The 17,449-nt window shown below is 39.7% G+C and overlaps 1 protein-coding gene across 1 annotated transcript in view; it reads left to right on the top strand.

Annotated features, from left to right (window-relative positions):
- LOC128614554 (cadherin-22) overlaps positions 1-17,449 on the top strand; it is a 151,400-nt gene that overhangs the window by 95,239 nt on the left and 38,712 nt on the right. Inside the window, exons 4-5 of the mRNA XM_053635956.1 lie at positions 6,558-6,677; positions 11,642-11,809. Coding sequence (XP_053491931.1) covers positions 6,558-6,677; positions 11,642-11,809 — 288 coding nt within the window. The remainder of the gene's footprint in view (positions 1-6,557; positions 6,678-11,641; positions 11,810-17,449) is intronic.

Genomic DNA, 17,449 nt, shown 5'->3' with positions numbered 1-17,449 from the left:
ACCAGGGGGTCACACCAGATGCTGAAAGGAAAGGTTCACATGCTTTTGCCACTCACAGATGCTGTACGTAATACTGGAACATTTTCCTCAATAAATAAATGAGCAGATATATTTTTGTCTTATTTGTTTAATTGGGTTCTCTTTATCTACTTTTAGGACTTGTGTGAAAATCTGTTGATTGTCATTTATGCAGATATATAGAAAATTCTAATTCACAAACTATTAAGCACCACTGTATATCTGGTACATTTGTGAGTTCGTGTGTTTGGGGCTTTTGTTTGTGTGTCTGGGGTAAATTTGTGCTTTCATATGCATGTATATTTATTTGTATATTTATAAATGGATACATTATGTGTACATGCCTCTGAATTTATATATCTTCATACCCACTGCAATGTTTATACCATCTCCTTCTTATGCTAGAAAAGAGCTATTCAATCTGGCAGAAGCTGCAGCTGATGGATGGATGCATCATGACTGATGCGCTAGTTTGCAAGAGACCTTTACCACAGACACACAGTCTAGGTCATGAAGGCCATGCCAATGCTGTCTCGCTTGCAATTTAATGCTATCTGTGCTGATTGACAATGCTCAATCTGATCCAATGATTCATCTACCACAAATGGTGCAAATGAGGGACAGCCACAGACAAACCTCTTTGGCAGATCAAGGAAACTATATAATATGCTTGTGGTGCAATTAAACACTGGGAATCCGTATCAGGAACTGATTTATCAGATATGGTATTTGAACAAACCTGAATAAATGCTTAAATTTTTATGAGTGCGTGGTTATGAATGGAGACTGATTGTGAATTATTTCTTCTTCTTCTTCTTTACTAGCATGTAAAAGTGTATGAAATATGAGAGTGGCGGGGACATGTTCTAAAAAGTTAGTGAAGACGTCTTCCATTTCATAAATAATTTTACAGTTATTTTTCATTAATATCTTATTAGTGGTTGAATTTCAGTAACGATCTATTCAGCTTAGAGGCTCATACACAGTATATCATCAATATCTCAATTAGCATATCCATCATAGCAAAAGCTCCTCAAAACACTGCTGTAAAGAGAACACAGCCTAGCATGTTACAAAGACTTAAACATATCAATCATGAGGTGCTTCAGTCAATCAAACTTTGATGATTTAGTTACATTGTGATTGTCTATTAGTGCCATATGATAAGTGGAGAAATATTTTAAGGTTGGTATTGTTAGCATTGCATTAACAGTACTTGTATAGTGTTGTTAACAGAGTTGGTATAATCTGTGCTACTGTTTTATATTAAAACTTAATATTTTGTATTCTGTTTAGAATGTAAAGAAAGGTAACAACTTTACACACACACACTCACTCACTTACTTCTTGCCATCTTTTTTTGGCTTCATCTGTGAAGTATTGTTGTATTAGTTGCAGTAAAACCACAGCAGGGTTTTTCCCCAGCTGTTGATTTGATGCCAAATTTGCCAATATAGCTAAGTACAGAATACAGAAGGTATTGTTTACCAGTTGTTGTAGATATACAGAGCATAAAGCAGACAGAGAATCCAGTTTCTATTCACACTTTTGTTTTTCATTGAAAAAACTGCTAAATAACATAGGCTTTAGAACATTTATTTTGTGGTGGCAAGTTGTACTGTGTGACCTGGACCAGTGCATGATTTGATGGGTTATGTAAGGAAGGAGCTCTGTATGAGAATATTCTTTTTTTTTAAGTTATGAACCTGCAAGCTGTACAAAATAGTCTTACAAAGCAAAGTTCTCATTCTAATTTTAAAGTGCACTTTAAACAATTAAAAAGAAAAAGAAAAGAAGGCACAGTATCTGTTGTGGTTTACTGCAATCATGAATCAACATTTAAATGTTTATACTGTACTATGATTTAATTTGTCATTATGAACCTGTTTTTTTTTTTGTTTTTTTTTTAAATTGATCAAGCATCTTTCCTCCAAGCCTGCCCTAATCCTTGTCCCCAGCACATTTCAGAATAGAAAGTTTTGGCATAACCACTCAGCTATTTTTTATTTCACAACAATAGTAACACATTACATTTTATAGGCATTAAATGGACAATAGTGAAAATGATTAGTGCCTGCTATTAAAAACTCTTACACATTTCTCTTACAAAAAGGGGTTTGTAATTGTTAAAATCTATATTGTTGCTAGAGTCTCTGGATGAAAAACGGTCATGACTTAATCCTTCTAGGAGTTCATCTAGAATCTCAGTTAGCAGGTCATTGACTTTTATGATGTGACATTTTTTCCACCCATCTACTCTTTCCTCCTCCTTTTCTTCATATTTCACTGCTTCACTGCCCTGTTTTTATGTGGGCCTGTGAAGAATGAATGATGAAGGAAGTGTTGGTGAATTAACTTTTCATGTGAAAACACCTCAGCTTTTATGGGAGCACTAAATGATCCATAATGCACAGAGATTTTGGAAGGAAGCTCTTAGACTGGGTGATTAAAACAGGGCTGTGGAGAGAGAGAGAGGGCCTGGTTGTGTGTTTGTGTTGTCACTGTAGCCAGACAAATGCAAATCTTTCATGACACTTGCTCTTAAATCGCTGTCAGTCTGGGGTCTCACACTGGGTAACCTCCTCTGGCCTCGCTGCATGCTGTAATTGAGCCGTCTTCCTTCCCCAAAGAGCCGTCGTCTGCTGCTTGAAACAGATTTTGTTGACACCATCTGTGCATAAATCTCATACAAGAAAAACAATAACTTCAGGAATACATACTCTGATATGGAGCAATGAAATTAATTTTACATTGAAGACTTTCTGTTCACATCTATGTACAAACAGGTGACAAAGAAAAAAGTACTTTAATAAGGCACTGGGCCACCAGAAGAGTGCCAGGGTGCCTTGGCAAAGATTTGACAAGTCTCTGGAATTGTACATTTTTCCAAAGAATATTCCCTCAGTTGCTGCTTTGATGAAGGTGATTGAAAGTGCTATCTAACACGTCAGTGGCCATAGCATATGCATTTACATAATTGAATGGGACATTGTCATCCTGTAAGCGACTACACTCATCAGGATAGAAATTTTGATCATAGGATAAAGGGGAGCATTCAGGTAAGTTTCATCCATCCATTTACTGAACCGCTTATCCTACACAGGGTTCCAGGGGAGCCTGGAACCTATCCCAGGGGACTCAACATACAAGGTGGGGGACACCCTGGACAGGGTGCCAACCCATCACAAGGCACAGTCGCACACACACATTCACACACTACGGAAATTTTGGAAATGCCAATCAGCCTACAACGTATGTCTTTGGACTGGGGGTGGAAACTGGAGTACCCAGAGGAAACCCCTAAAGCACAGGGAGAACATTTCAAACTGTGCACACACAGGGCAGGGGTGGGAGTCAAACCCCCAACCCTGGAGGTGCGAGGCAAATAAGCAACCACTAATAAGTACATACTAATAGAAATAAGTTTATTTTTAAATCAATTAACAAATACAAGTGCAAGAGAAAAAGTGAAACCACTGACTTTTTAATGAATCCCTTTGTATATTTTATGCTACTCTTGCCTAATCTCTGGCAGCACCAGTCAGAAACGAAGGTGCCCTGTGGCCTCCCAGCACTGATGCTTTTTAATCTACTTCCATTCCTATGTCTTAAAGAACCAGACAGTCCAGGTGACGAGGGCACATCCATCGAGCTCCACTGATGTGTTCAAGATCACAGCCTCAGGCTGATACATAATTTTGTTTCTTGATCCGGGAGTCGCCTGGTTCTGGCAAAGGTGCTGGTGTAATAAATGTGCTTTTTTTTGTGTTTTTAAATTTTATTTTATTTCTAGTTTGGGTCTGGTTTTATGGTGGTTGAGTTACTGAAGCACCAGTATAATGAAAGTACAAATAAATGTGCCATGTAGAGTTCCCAACACATCCTGTGGTACATGGTAGTTATATGGATTTATGCATGATGCCAGATTTGGGTTACAACAGTGCACCGGGGGAGCGAGAAGCAAGAGCAGACTATGTAAACAAGCCGAAAGAAATGTGTTTTGCTGCTAGAACAATATTTGCACTGTGGCAGAACACAGAGGGAACTCAAACATAAATTTTTCAAACTCGAAGGCACAGGATTTCTGTACGTTTTAAATCCCTGAGCATAGTAAAGACTGTTCGCCTACTAGTTCTGGGTAAACACTCCCCAATTTCAAACACTAAAATTCTGCATGCGTTAAGACTCCAAAGATTTTCTTTCCTCTTATGTATTTCCTTGAATCACCAAAAAATCTGGGCAGTTTTTAGGGAATCTGCAGCAATGTGTTAATAAGAAGCAGTGTGTCTGATTCCTGTTCCTGCTAAAGTATAAATACAATGAAATAGCATTTGCATTTATATAGATTTTTCACCTGTAGTGTTAACCAACTTGTGTCAAGCTGGCAAACATCTAAGCGTCACAATGAATATTACCTGTGGAAAATTAAGATAAGGAACTAATCCCACGAAGGAGTATGGCTTCTTCAATTCTATCTCTCAATCTATTCCTTATAAGTCACTGTTTACTGAAGGGGTGGGATGCAATCTTACTTTTGAATGCCTTTGAATGCAATATGGATGGCCTTGAAAGTGATCCGTATACACACAATTCCGCATTTGCATTTTGAAATTTCATATGAAGAGGCAGATGGGGAACGATTTTTTAATACTGGGAAGACTATTTTGTGGTAGTTCGTGCTGGTGACTATTTTATAAATATTTCAGAAAATATTCCCCAATATATAGTACATGCATATTACCTTTCTGCTTGAAGTGGACGGTCATACAAAACAGGCCAACATATCAGAATAGCCACTGTAGTTTGAATTAATCATTTGATATTTGCATATGTTGTGCTTATCATTTGCTTAGTCTTTCATATAACAAAATTTAACTTGGGGATTGAAAATATAACTGAAGGAGAACCAACCACTTAAAGTCAAACAGCTTAAAGTCAAAAGGTTAAATTGCGAAGATGGTTCAGCGACTCTTATGATAAAACAATGTCCTTTTTCCTTGCTGCCTGTTGGGAGCCAGCTCTGATGACAGGAGACAAACAGGACCCTGACACTTCTATTTAATTAACCTAATTAGCATAGCATTATGGTGTGACTGGACAGTAGTGTGGCAGGTCTAGGGAGGAGAGTGTAACAGTGACCTTTTTGCAGACACCACCAGCTGTCAGCAATTACAGGAAGCCTGGATAGAGCCCTCTGCTCTCTCGCTTCTACTGACACTCTTGCTTCACATCTATCCCTCCAGCTAATGCTAGCAGAACGTTCACTATTTGACACTCTTTTAACCAAGAAGGTAAGTATGTAACATTACCAAATAATCTACCTGTAATGTTTTAAAAACATAAGCACTAATAATAATTTGGTTCACAAATGACATTTTCTTAGAACATTTCTCAGACAATGGTCCAAGTTGGACAAAAACAATTTTTATGTTAACATTTCAACAACTAAAAATGTTGCAACAGTGTTGTAGCAACATTTATAAACATGATTGTAAAATATTCTTAAAACTGTACCCAGAAAACTGTACTGAATGGTCTTACAACTGAAACTATGTTTGGGAAGCTTTCTGCTCATATAAAACTGTTCATTGGGGCCTACCTGGATGAAAAAAGTTTATATTAGTCATTTTAGCTTCCACACAAACAATTAAGCAATATTTCATGAGCAAGAGTGTGGTTATACTGAAAATCAGCGTGGCTGTGAATCGCCACAGGCTGTCCAACACAGGTTATAACCACATGATTGTGAATGCAGTATTGCTTTTATAAAACAGTTCTATAAACAATATATTAATATCAAGTGATTTTGGACACAATATGGCCAAATGTCCTGTTAATTTTTGCTCCACTAGTGGATATAGATCCAAAAGAAGAGTATGTTGTAGTACTACAGTACCTGTGTGTCATCTGGTTTGCTACCTTTATTATTATTATTATTATTATTTCCATTAAAGGTGCTTCTGGTGAAATTGTCATCTCTGCTTCCTTTTCATCAACTCATGAAATTTTATATTTTATGCCAAAAGTTATATTCCTGAAAAGTATTGCTTGCCATGTCTGCTGATGATGCCAGTAATAGATTTTGATGTAATAACGGTTTCAAACTCCAGTGAAATGTCCCAGTGCGGTTATAGGAAATATAAGCACTCTTGGAACACCGCTTGACCAATCAAATTAGTGGACTGGAACTAATTGTTGTATAATAGTCATTATATAGGAATGCATGCTCTACCTCCTTCCCGACATATTCAAAATTCAGCATCATTTTGTTTTATAGGCTTTAGACTTTGCTTGAATTAAATCATGAGGCTAAATGTAAATGTACTTTACACCATGAGCTTTGGATTTGATGAGGTGCCAAGGCGAACACAACAAAGAATTAATTCACACAAACCATAAACAAAGCAACCTTTAAACAAAAATGACTTTGCACTAATGAGGCAGGGATTTAAACAAAAACACAGTAGTCTATGACTTATGTTGGTTTGTCTTGTGAAACAATAGTTGAGACTCATCATTTATTAATTCTGTGTTGGCAGGTACATCAGTAATGAAAGTGATGGCCTCAGACGCAGATGACCCAACCTACGGGAGCAGTGCCAGGATAGTGTACAGTGTTTTGGACGGAGAAAATTTCTTCACTGTTGATAGACAGACTGGTAAGCCACAGACATTCAGTGCATTTCAGATTGAGTGGCACTTAGTGCAGCCTTTTAAATATTCATCTGTCATATAAGTTTTTTACTCCCCATTTTATAATGCACAGCATTAAGAATTAAATGCAGGACATATCCAAAGAGTACACATTTTAACTGAGGAGTTTCTTTGAAAGTGTCTAAGAATATAACTGCTACGACTGCAGTATGTCACAGTGTATATGATAACCAGAAATGAGGCCACTTTCAATAATTTTACATTGTGTTAGTCACGCAATACTATTGTTATTGGTTTTTTTTTTTTACTTTCTCACTGTTTATTTAAAATGTATAGTAATAAACATTCAGAGCCAGTTTTTCCAGATTTAACTGTCTTAATCTGTCATAGTGGCAGTTTTCAGGTTGAAGGTTAAGCTTCTCATGGGACTAAATTAGTGCAACTGGGAATTTTGGGATAGAAATCCTTTGCAGGTATCATAAGTGTCCTGACATCCACCAATATCAGCTCCCATCTTCTCATTTAATAAAGAAATTTAAAATACTAAAATAAAACTGCAACCTCAGCTAACTGAGTGTTTTTGACAGACAGGGAGAAAAGATGATGATTAAGGCAGCTAGTTAGCACAAAAAATGTAGTTATATAACCTTTTATTGTTTCCATCTAACATAAAAAGAGTTTTAAAAAATTCATGAAATGCTTATATGGTAAAATAAAGACAATGGCAAATTGTATGTCAGTATGTGATGTGTCCATCTTGACAATGTTTTGTGGTCTTTTTTTCCATGCTGTAACTCAGTTATCCCTCTCTTTTTCTCCAGTGTCCTCTCTTCCAGCTACATTTGCATTTTTCTCTGTGTTGCCAGGAAACCCCTCTTAGGGATATCACTAAACATCTTATGCTTTCTCTTTCAAGAGCTTTTGAATTTGCCTGCCGAAGAATGCAAGTTATGTAACTGGTATCACCTGGATACCTGGATACCTTATTGTGCGCATATGTACACATGCTGAGACCTTCCAACAAGTATGATGAAATATGAAGTTTAATTTGCAATAAACACAACTGTCATACAGCCTCATTTCATTGAGAAGCTATTGCCAGATCAGCAATGGTTACTAATGACAAGGAACCCAGGGTGGGTTTTATTTCACCACTTGCCCTTTTCAGAGGTCATAATTTATGAGCCCCCAGAGAGATGCCATCCATAGTGCTGAGCTGCCACATACACCATTAGAGTTAATGGGAACTAGCCACTGTCTAGCTGTGCCTGAAGAACATTTTGGGAATTGGGTAGTGCACTGGATGATACCGTGCACCCCATTCACAGAACAGCTTCTACCTAAGGGCATATGAGGCCCTTAGGCGGTGCCTTGAGGATCTGATTTGCCATGGCATTGTCTTATGTGACAGCGTCTCAGAACTGGTTAAAATAATTTTAGGGCCCAGTGGATTGCTCTTAATTCTGACTGGATGTTTTGTGATCTGATCTCACACCAGGGGTCCACACAGCCAGTACAGGACATATTCATGGTAACTGTAGCTAGTATCACCAGCAAGTTAGAATCTATGCCATTCTCTGAGATGAGGGCATGTTTAGGGTTTATTTAGGGTTCAGCCACATGGTTTTAACTCATTTCTGAAAATCTAAATGTTTAAACAAGCCCAAGGGAATTACTGCAGTTGTCGTCAACAATCCTAACACACTCATTAGGAGCCAGTATCACATATAGCAGCCTGGCTGTATCTGATTGGTGAGAGCAATAAGGCCAATGAATTGTCTGGACTGTTGCAATATTATGGAGTCTGAGCTCCAAAATGTGAGCAAGGGGGTCCAATAATGGCAGTATCCTGATGTCTGTGGCCATTAGAGGAGACAGGACATCCTACATGTATATCAAAAACCCATAGCAGTGAAGAAAGGGCAAAAGATTGAACTTTAAAATCATCTGTGTTCTAGAGTGATAAGAACATTGAAATAGGCATCACTAGGATCCACCAATGTCCAATGATTGCATGCCATGAATTACATTTGACAACTTTTTTACATTCATAAACCAGTTCAGCCCGCTCAAATTTAGAATCAGCTGGAAACCACTGTCCTCCTTCTGAACAAGGAAGTACATTGAGTAGAACCCTTTGTACTGAACTGTGCCTTTGTCCAAGAGACTACTTTGGTCAGAGTCCTGAGATTGTTGTGGGCCCATGGTGAAACTGGAGTTTTTATTGCTGCAACCTTGTCAGGACCCACTGATCTGATCAGTCAACATAAAGCTGTGTACCCTGTTATCACTGGTATTGCTGTGCAACCAAAAACTGTCTCTTTAAGGTGGTTAATACCAAGGTAGTGAACATAAATTTAATGCCAGTCTTTAGTTTCCAGAGCATTCAAACACTACAAGCCAAAATCCTGCAGCTTGTTTCATTTATCACACAGATAACCAAGAACAGTATTTGTTATAATAGTGGAGGAAAAGCCACTCAAACACACTAGCAGTATGTAGCCAAAGCTCCACTAGTGAGATGGTGGATGATGTGGAAAACTGAGTGGAAAAAACATTGAGGAAGAAACTGGCCTGTGGAGAGAATGAGGGGTGAAATGAAAGAAAATCAATTCCAGTTCCAGTGATGTTTGTTACCAGATCCAGCGAACAGCACATGCAAAGGAAACCCAGCAAAGGAATCCCACCATTTTAGTAGCACTTAGTCACAGGCCCACCAGTTGGTAGAGCGAATATGGAACAAACTCTGAGTGAACAACACTGAAGGAAGTCTCGGCCTGAGGGGAAGAGCTGACCTGAGGGGAGATCGAGGTAACTCCAGCCCCAGTGTAAGCATGGTGCCAAAGGGAAAAATAACTGCAGCAGAAGAATGAGGTAACTGGTATCACTGAGCAACAATATAGAAGAGTAGTACCTAACTCATGAACAGCACAGTAAGTCAAGCTCATGCTGACAATGCTAACAAAAGGAGCCAACTTGATGATGGAGTTCCTCAGCTTTCTCCAAACAGGGTAGTAAAATCTAAGAAAGAAATTAGCTTACCACAGCAGAAGAGAAGTCCAGGGATATGATTATATTGTCAACTTTGGAAGACAGGATACCTGTTGCTCCAATCATAGTTACAAGCTGCTATGCAGATCCCTATAGTCTGACATGTGTACAAAGTAAGAAGAAGAAGAAGGCTGTATGACCGCAGTATTTATTGGCTTTGTTCGACTGTCTTGGCATGTGTGCGCACAAGCACAAGAAGGTATTCTGGCCATTCACATTCCTTTTGCTGGATAGAAGGAGTAAAATAAATGCAAGATGTGTGGTATTCAGATTAAGTATGTGACAAATTGTAAACCAAGTGAAGAAAATTGTAACATAACATGTACCATTGCAAGAGCTGTACAGTATCTTCAAATGCTTTGTTTTATTATTGGTTTGCCTGCTTTAATATCAGTATAAGTGATTTCTGCCTTCTCCTATGTTCTTGATGCTTGAAGCTATTGTCTATGCCACTGCATTATGAACAGAGATATGCTGTTATACACAAACAATTCTTTGGGACGCCACTCATAAAGCTGCACCTACAGAAAGGGAGAATAAGAAACGGAGAGTATGACTTTATAAATCTCTCACCATAGCATAAAGATGACTAAGTAGAACACAGATTTTCATAATTAGATTCTTTCCATTTTATATTTTTCATCGAACAATGTGCAGAAAGATACTGATCTCTAGAAATAACATATGTAAAGACCACACACCACATGAAAAGCACATGCATGCAAGGGATGATTAGTTATAATTTTTAGGTTCAGATTAATAGCAATAGTTTTACATATAAATTTTATTCATATAACAGATGTACTGCCAATGTATTACGTAAGTAAAGGGTAATGCTCAACAAAGCATTGCGATACCAGAAAATAATGGATATAGAAGAGAGAATAATGGTAGTGGCTTCTTTTTCTGATACTGGGATAATTCAATTTATGTAATCTTGTGTATATTGTGCCTTTAAAAAACTGAAACATTGTATGTGTTTTACTTAAATGTATTGTCATTGTCATAAATCATTAGCCAGCTATTAATTAATTGATACTTTGGTTAGCTTGTTGGGGGGCATGATGGTTTAGTGGTTAGCATGTGTGTCTCACACCTTCAGGGTTGGTGGTTTGATTCTCCACCTCTATTTCAAACATATCCTCTTCCACTTCTGTAACATCATCTAATCATCCTTGATCCTCATCACATTTCTGATCAAACATATGATCAAGAGTTAGGGTTAGTGAATCATTTAATTGTTTTGCTAGTGCAGAAGGAAATGTGAGCAAGGGCATAGAGTTTTGTGTGTGTGAGAGGGAGAGAGATAGAGAGAGAGAGAGAAAGAATGTGTGCCAATTATAGGCACTCATAGTGTTTAGTTGAAATATCAGGTGCACTGATTCTCCCTCCCCTTTCATACTATGTTTTCATTACTTATGGTTTCTTAACTAATTCCATAATGATGTCAGCTAAGAAAGTCTTAATGTAAAGCATTACCTTTTTGTTTGTTTTGTTGTTTGTTTAAACAGAACTCCTGTAACAAAAATTGTTAAGCAGTTAGGCCCCAACTAAAAACTCTAAGCAGTGCATTCATCATGAGTTCAAAGAAGTAATAGAATAGAAGTTAAGTAGTTGGAATCTTCAGAAGTGTAGAAGTTGCGCATAAGTTGGAAAGAATAACAGAACGTTATCTCTGGTAGAATAGTGATAACTTTTCCTTCTGGTCTCACTGCTATGTTTTATTTATTCCTGGATTTAATGTATACAAATTTCACATTTCAACTTGAAATTTGAATTTGAAGTAAATTCTGCTGCACTTGTTTTATTTGGCTTGTATTATCCTTCCTCTTGATACTGAAGATCCCTACCATCACCATGTCTACAACTGGTTAACGTGAACTTTCCCCTTTCCATTTCTCTATTGCTCTCTTTGCAGGAGTGATTCGGACAGCCGTAGCAGACCTTGATAGGGAGACGCAGGACCGTTATGAGCTAGTTGTCAAGGCAACAGACATGGCAGGCCAAATGGGTGGTCTCTCCGGCTCCACCACGGTGACCATAGTGATCACGGATGTTAATGACAACCCTCCACGTTTCCCTCAGAGTGAGTGCTCATTAAGTATACCTTAAAAAAAACATGTCATTAACAATGGCCTTTCCATGACTCTTCTTTCTGGTTCTGAACAAAAATATTCCAGTGGAATATGGAAAAAACTTGGCAGGCAAAATGTCTGTAGGGCTTTGTCATGCAATAAAACCAATGGCACAACTGGTGAATGTAAAAATTAGTAAAAAAAATTATAGTAAATTATAGTAAACAGTATTCGCTCCTAACTAAGAATTTCTACTTAAAACTTATTCATGAAACCGAGGAGAGGAATATTAAGTAAGGAATTCCAAAGCTAAAAGGCTATGACGGCATGTTTTATGAATGAATGTCACCAGTGATTGGCTGATGTGGTAGTAGGCTGCATGATAAACTTCTAAACATAATTCCATTGCATAAAGTAATTAGGAAGTAAAATTGAATTAAACATTTGTGCATTAATGGCTTTCAGTGCATTCAATTAGAGTAATGATATACACCGTCCATATGTTACAGACTACACCCTGGTGTAAGAATAGGTTGTAGTTTGTAAACCTCTAACTATAAACAGTTGGCATGAGTGTATTTTTCATGTAATATGAAATCAGTAACACATTTTCATTTTATTTTCTTTGATTTGTTTATTTATTTGGTAATATTGCATTGTGAAATGCAGAACTCTCCATAAGCCTATCACTGTCAGTATTCAGTTAGGACATATCTGTAGCATCGATTGAATTGCTAATAATTGAGAGGGCATTTACTGTATGATGTAAAACCCAAAGACGATATTTTCAGCAGTGTATAGTTGTGTAAACATTGGTCTCCAGTGGTTAATAATAGTGCTTAATTGTCAAGAAACGGGACTGGAAGCGGGAGCAGGTGCAGATCAAAGTCTTTATTATCACTTAGCCGAATACACACAGGTAAAGCGGTCTAGACAGGCTTTGCTTGAACACTGGATACTAAGCAAGGAACTCAAACAGGACATGAAAACAAGACCGCTTTAGCATACGTAACGTATTCAATATTCACATACTCATACAACATAACTAACGTAAATACTGCGCGAAGTGTGCAACCACACGAGGGGTTTAAATACCTAACACAATCAAACTAAAACAACACAGACACCTGGATTAACTTAAGACACACCCTCAACAAACAACCAATGCTTAAACAGGGAGTAAATTAAAACAAACGAACCGCACGTGTCCATATAAGAGTCTCATGCAAGCGCGCTCTGCAGCAGCCTTTGCGCTTCAACGCCGCAGCACCATCTGCCGGCAGGAGCGTAACAGAACCCCCCTCCAAAGGCGCCTCTCCTGGAGCACCACCCCCAGCGGGGTTGAAAGTCGGGACGCCGTCCCCAGTGGGACTGAAACGCTGGGTGATTCCCCCAGTGGGGCTGGAACGCTGGACGACGCCCCCAGCAGCCCTGGAACGCTGGACAGCCTCCTCGGCTGGGCTGGACAGCGGGACAGCCTCCTCGGCTGAGCTGGACAGCGGGACAGCCTTCTCGGCTGGACAGGGCAGCGGGACAGCCTCCTCGGCTGGGCTGGACAGCGGGACCACTTCCTCGGCTGGGCAGGGCAGCGGGACAGCCTCCTCGGCTGGGCTGTACAGCGGGACAGCCTCCTCGGCTGGGCAGGGCAGCGGGACAGCCTCCTCGGCTGGGCTGGACAGCGGGACCACTTCCTCGGCTGGGCAGGGCAGCGGGACAGCCTCCTTGGCTGGGCAGGGCAGCGGGACAGCCTCCTCGGCTGGGCTGGACAGCGGGACAGCCTCCTTGGCTGGACAGGGCAGCGGGACAGCCTCCTCAGCTGGGCTGGACAGCGGGACAACTTCCTCGACAGATGAGACCTCCCCGCAGGTCTCTGGCTGGAGCTTCGTGGTCGCCATGTTAACCTCGGACTGGAGCTCCACAGCTGAGACTTCCCCATAGGTCTCAGGCTGGAGCTCTGAGGGTGTGGTTGCCCCCCCCCAAAAAAAAGTTCTAGGCCAGCCTTTGGTTCCGGACTGGGAGGCGTGGTCTAATTCCCCTGTAGTGGGAAGCCCCAGGAATTCGGGTAGCTCTGCTGGCTGTATGGCCTTGTGTAATTCCCCTGCAGCGGGAAGCCCCAGGAATTCGGGTAGCTCTGCTGCCAACGTAGCGTGGCGTAGCTCTCCGGCAGCGGGGGCGTGGGAACTTGCGCGGGTGGCGACGTGGCACATGGCCCGCTTGCTGCAGCAGCTCTCGTTACGTTAGAAGGCGATTGAGCTGAGCAAGTTTTCGTCTATCCGCCTACTCTCTTCCTGGTATGCCTCCCACTCGGCACGAAAGGCGGCGCTCATGCTGATCTACTGCTTCCGCGTGTTCGGCGCAGTATTCTGTCACGAAACGGGACTGGAAGCGGGAGCAGGTGCAGATCAAAGTCTTTATCACTTGGCCGAATACACAGGTCTAGACAGGCTTTGCTTGAACACTGGATACGAAGCAAGGAACTCAAACAGGACATGAAAACAAGACCGCTTTAGCATACGTAACGTATTCAATATTCACATACTCATACAACATAACTAACGTAAATACTGCGCGAAGTGTGCAACCACACGAGGGGTTTAAATACCTAACACAATCAAACTAAAACATAGACACCTGGATTAACTTAAGACACACCCTCGACAAACAACCAATGCTTAAACAGGGAGTAAATCAAAACAAACGAACCGCGCGTGTCCATATAAGAGTCTTATGCACGCGCGCTCTGCAGCAGTCTTTGCACCATCTGCTGGCGGGAGCGTAACATCAATAAGTACTCCAGTACTCCATTACTTGATAGCTGTGGTAAGTGCCATTACAACTCCCCGATCATTGCAATGTTTCCCCATTAAACAGGATATATATTTAAAACTCTTTTTTCATTACATACAGTATGTAAAACCTTAACAACAAAATTAAATTAGGGTTGTTCATGTTTTTGCAGGTTTAGGACCTACTTTTAGCACTAAAATCCTCTGTGAGCAGTTAACTAAGTTACAAGCAGATTTTAGGGCTTTAAGATACTTATGGCCCTTTTATTATTTATTTAATTATTTAAATTAAGACTCTATTCCAATCTTACTTCCAAAATGTTCAGAAATCACATTGCAATAGAGTACTGCAACATATAATAGCTATTTATCACCAGTATTAATCTGCCAGGAAAAGGATTAAAGAAATTATGCAATACTCCAAACACCATAATTCTTTAAAACATTAATGCTACTGTTTGTTGACTTAAACTTCTAGTGCAAAAAATTATATAAAAAGAACCACTATGCACAAGGCCGTCTAGAGTAAAAATGGTATATTCTGCATTGCGGTATACTCGTGGATGAGTACTGCACTGAAATCATTAACACAGAGTAGATCCATCAATAAACCACTAAGGAAATATATAATTAGCCATCAAAGAGATCACTCTCCATGCTGCCACACTGCTGAAGCTGCCAAACAACAGTGTATTATACAAATTTCTTCTGGTCTTTTGGCTCAAGCTGCCTGATCTGTTTGTTAAATTTAGCTAGGACATGGTTGTTCATATGATTTTTTAAATGAAGGCATCCTAAACACAAACTTTATTCAAGTATATTGTAGTTTTCATAGATTATGAATTTTTTAGGAACCAAACAAAAAGATTGTCCAGAATGACCGTATACACATGATCATATATCATTTTAGTTAAATGATTTTCAAGATATGAATAGGGGGAGCAAGCTTTTTCACAAGAGATCTGATTGAGACTAGAGGTGTACATTGGGACTGGGATACCATTAACAGCAACAACAACAAGAAGTCTCATGAGCAGGAAGTTTTTACTTTTTATGTGTGTCCCAGTGAGTTGTCAGATATGAGGCTCAACTAGCATGGTCCTTAGTAAATGCTGGGTCAAAGCCGTGGTGGTTTAAATTAGGCTTTTAATATTTTAGTATTTAGTGCTTTAATTTTGGTATGTAGAGCCAACTAAATTCACTGGATATATTGTGGACAGGTACAAACAAAAATAACGCTGTAGTTGAGACCAATTATGTAGTGTCAGAGCCAGAACTCACAGACCATGCTGCCATTCTTGGCATATTCCAGTGTTTCCAGGGACATAGTGGTAAGGGTTCATATTTTGTGATTGAAAAAACAGAACCCTTCAAGCTTAGTCCATGGCTACTTTGGATTTAAATCCAAATACGGACATGAATATTTCAAGCACTTAACAGATGCAGATATACAGTTGGTACACACAGTTTATTGCATTGCACCAGACCTCAGGGGTTTCTCTGTGCCTTTTTTGCTGTTAGGTATACAGGTTTCTACACTGTCTTAATGGTGTTTGCTATGGATCAAGCAGCCTGATCCAGTGTGAGTGGCTGAATAAATGAATTTCTGGATTTGTCAAATCCAAAGCTCTTTGATCAGAGAGTTTGATAGCTCTGTGTTTAATGACATCACAAACACTCCTCACTCCTCTCTGTCTGGTCTACAAAGAGGCAGATGTTGGTATATGAGCTTGAAATGGTGAGGATCAGGAAAATCTGTGATAAATCTCATTGCTTACATATAACTGAGGAACTGGTGGGCAAAGCTTTTAATATTAGTTAAAGTCATTGGAAAACTAGGGCATATATGTGTGTGTGTGTTGGGTGGGTGGGTGTTGGCTCAGGAGGATTAGATGCGAGTATATTAAACATATTGATGTACATGTGGATATTTTTTCCTACCCATTTCCGGTGTTTTCTTTGACTCCTATCTTTCTTCCACTAGTCATTATTATGCTAGATTTAACACAGTGAAGAGAGTGTGTGAGTCAGGCTTCCAGTCCCCAGTGTCTCTTCTTCATGTCAATGGCGCTCTTGTTTCCTCTCCATTTTCCTCTCAACCACAGAGAAGCCCACATTTAGACCATTCCTTTCTGGTCATCTAATTGAGAATGCTTACTTTGCTTTTCAGAGTTTCAAAGTAATATTGCATGTTTTAATCTCGATAGCGTATACACTTACCAGTCACTTTATTAGAAACACCTATACATCTCCTCATGTATAATAATAATAATAATAATAATAATTCTTTATATTTATATAGCACTTTTCTAGGCACTCAAAGCGCTTTACATAGAATGGAGGGAAATCTCATTAAGCACCACCAGTGTGTAGCATCCACCTGGATGATGCGACGGCAGCCATACTGTGCCAGAACGCCTACCAAACACCAGCAATTGGTGGAGAGAAGAGAGTCATTTAGCAAATTCAGGGATGGAGATTATTAGGGGCCATGATAGATAAAGGCCAATGGGGATTATTAATTACCACAGAGAATCAGGACCTCGGTTTGTCATCTGAAATACGGTGCTGTTTTTACCGTATAATATCCCTGTCACTATACCAGAGCATTAGGACCCACGCAGACCACAGGGTGAGCACCCCCTGCTGGCCTCCCAATACTACTTCCAGCAGCAACCTTAGTTCCCATTCAAAGGGACCTCGATGTTGCGTTTAGCATAACAGCATGGGAGTGCCCTTGCGCGTGACTGGTATCTGAAGCTTGTGTAAAATCATGCCTCTATTTATAGACCTGCCATGATCAGGTGACATGGAAATTAAACGCATTGCGGGATATAAATATGACACCTGTGAACCGCGCCGTCA

Source organism: Ictalurus furcatus, chromosome 11 (genome assembly GCF_023375685.1).
Source record: "Ictalurus furcatus strain D&B chromosome 11, Billie_1.0, whole genome shotgun sequence".
In the NCBI taxonomy this organism is placed as follows: Eukaryota; Metazoa; Chordata; class Actinopteri; order Siluriformes; family Ictaluridae; genus Ictalurus; species Ictalurus furcatus.
This window is presented reverse-complemented; position numbering and strand designations above follow the sequence as displayed.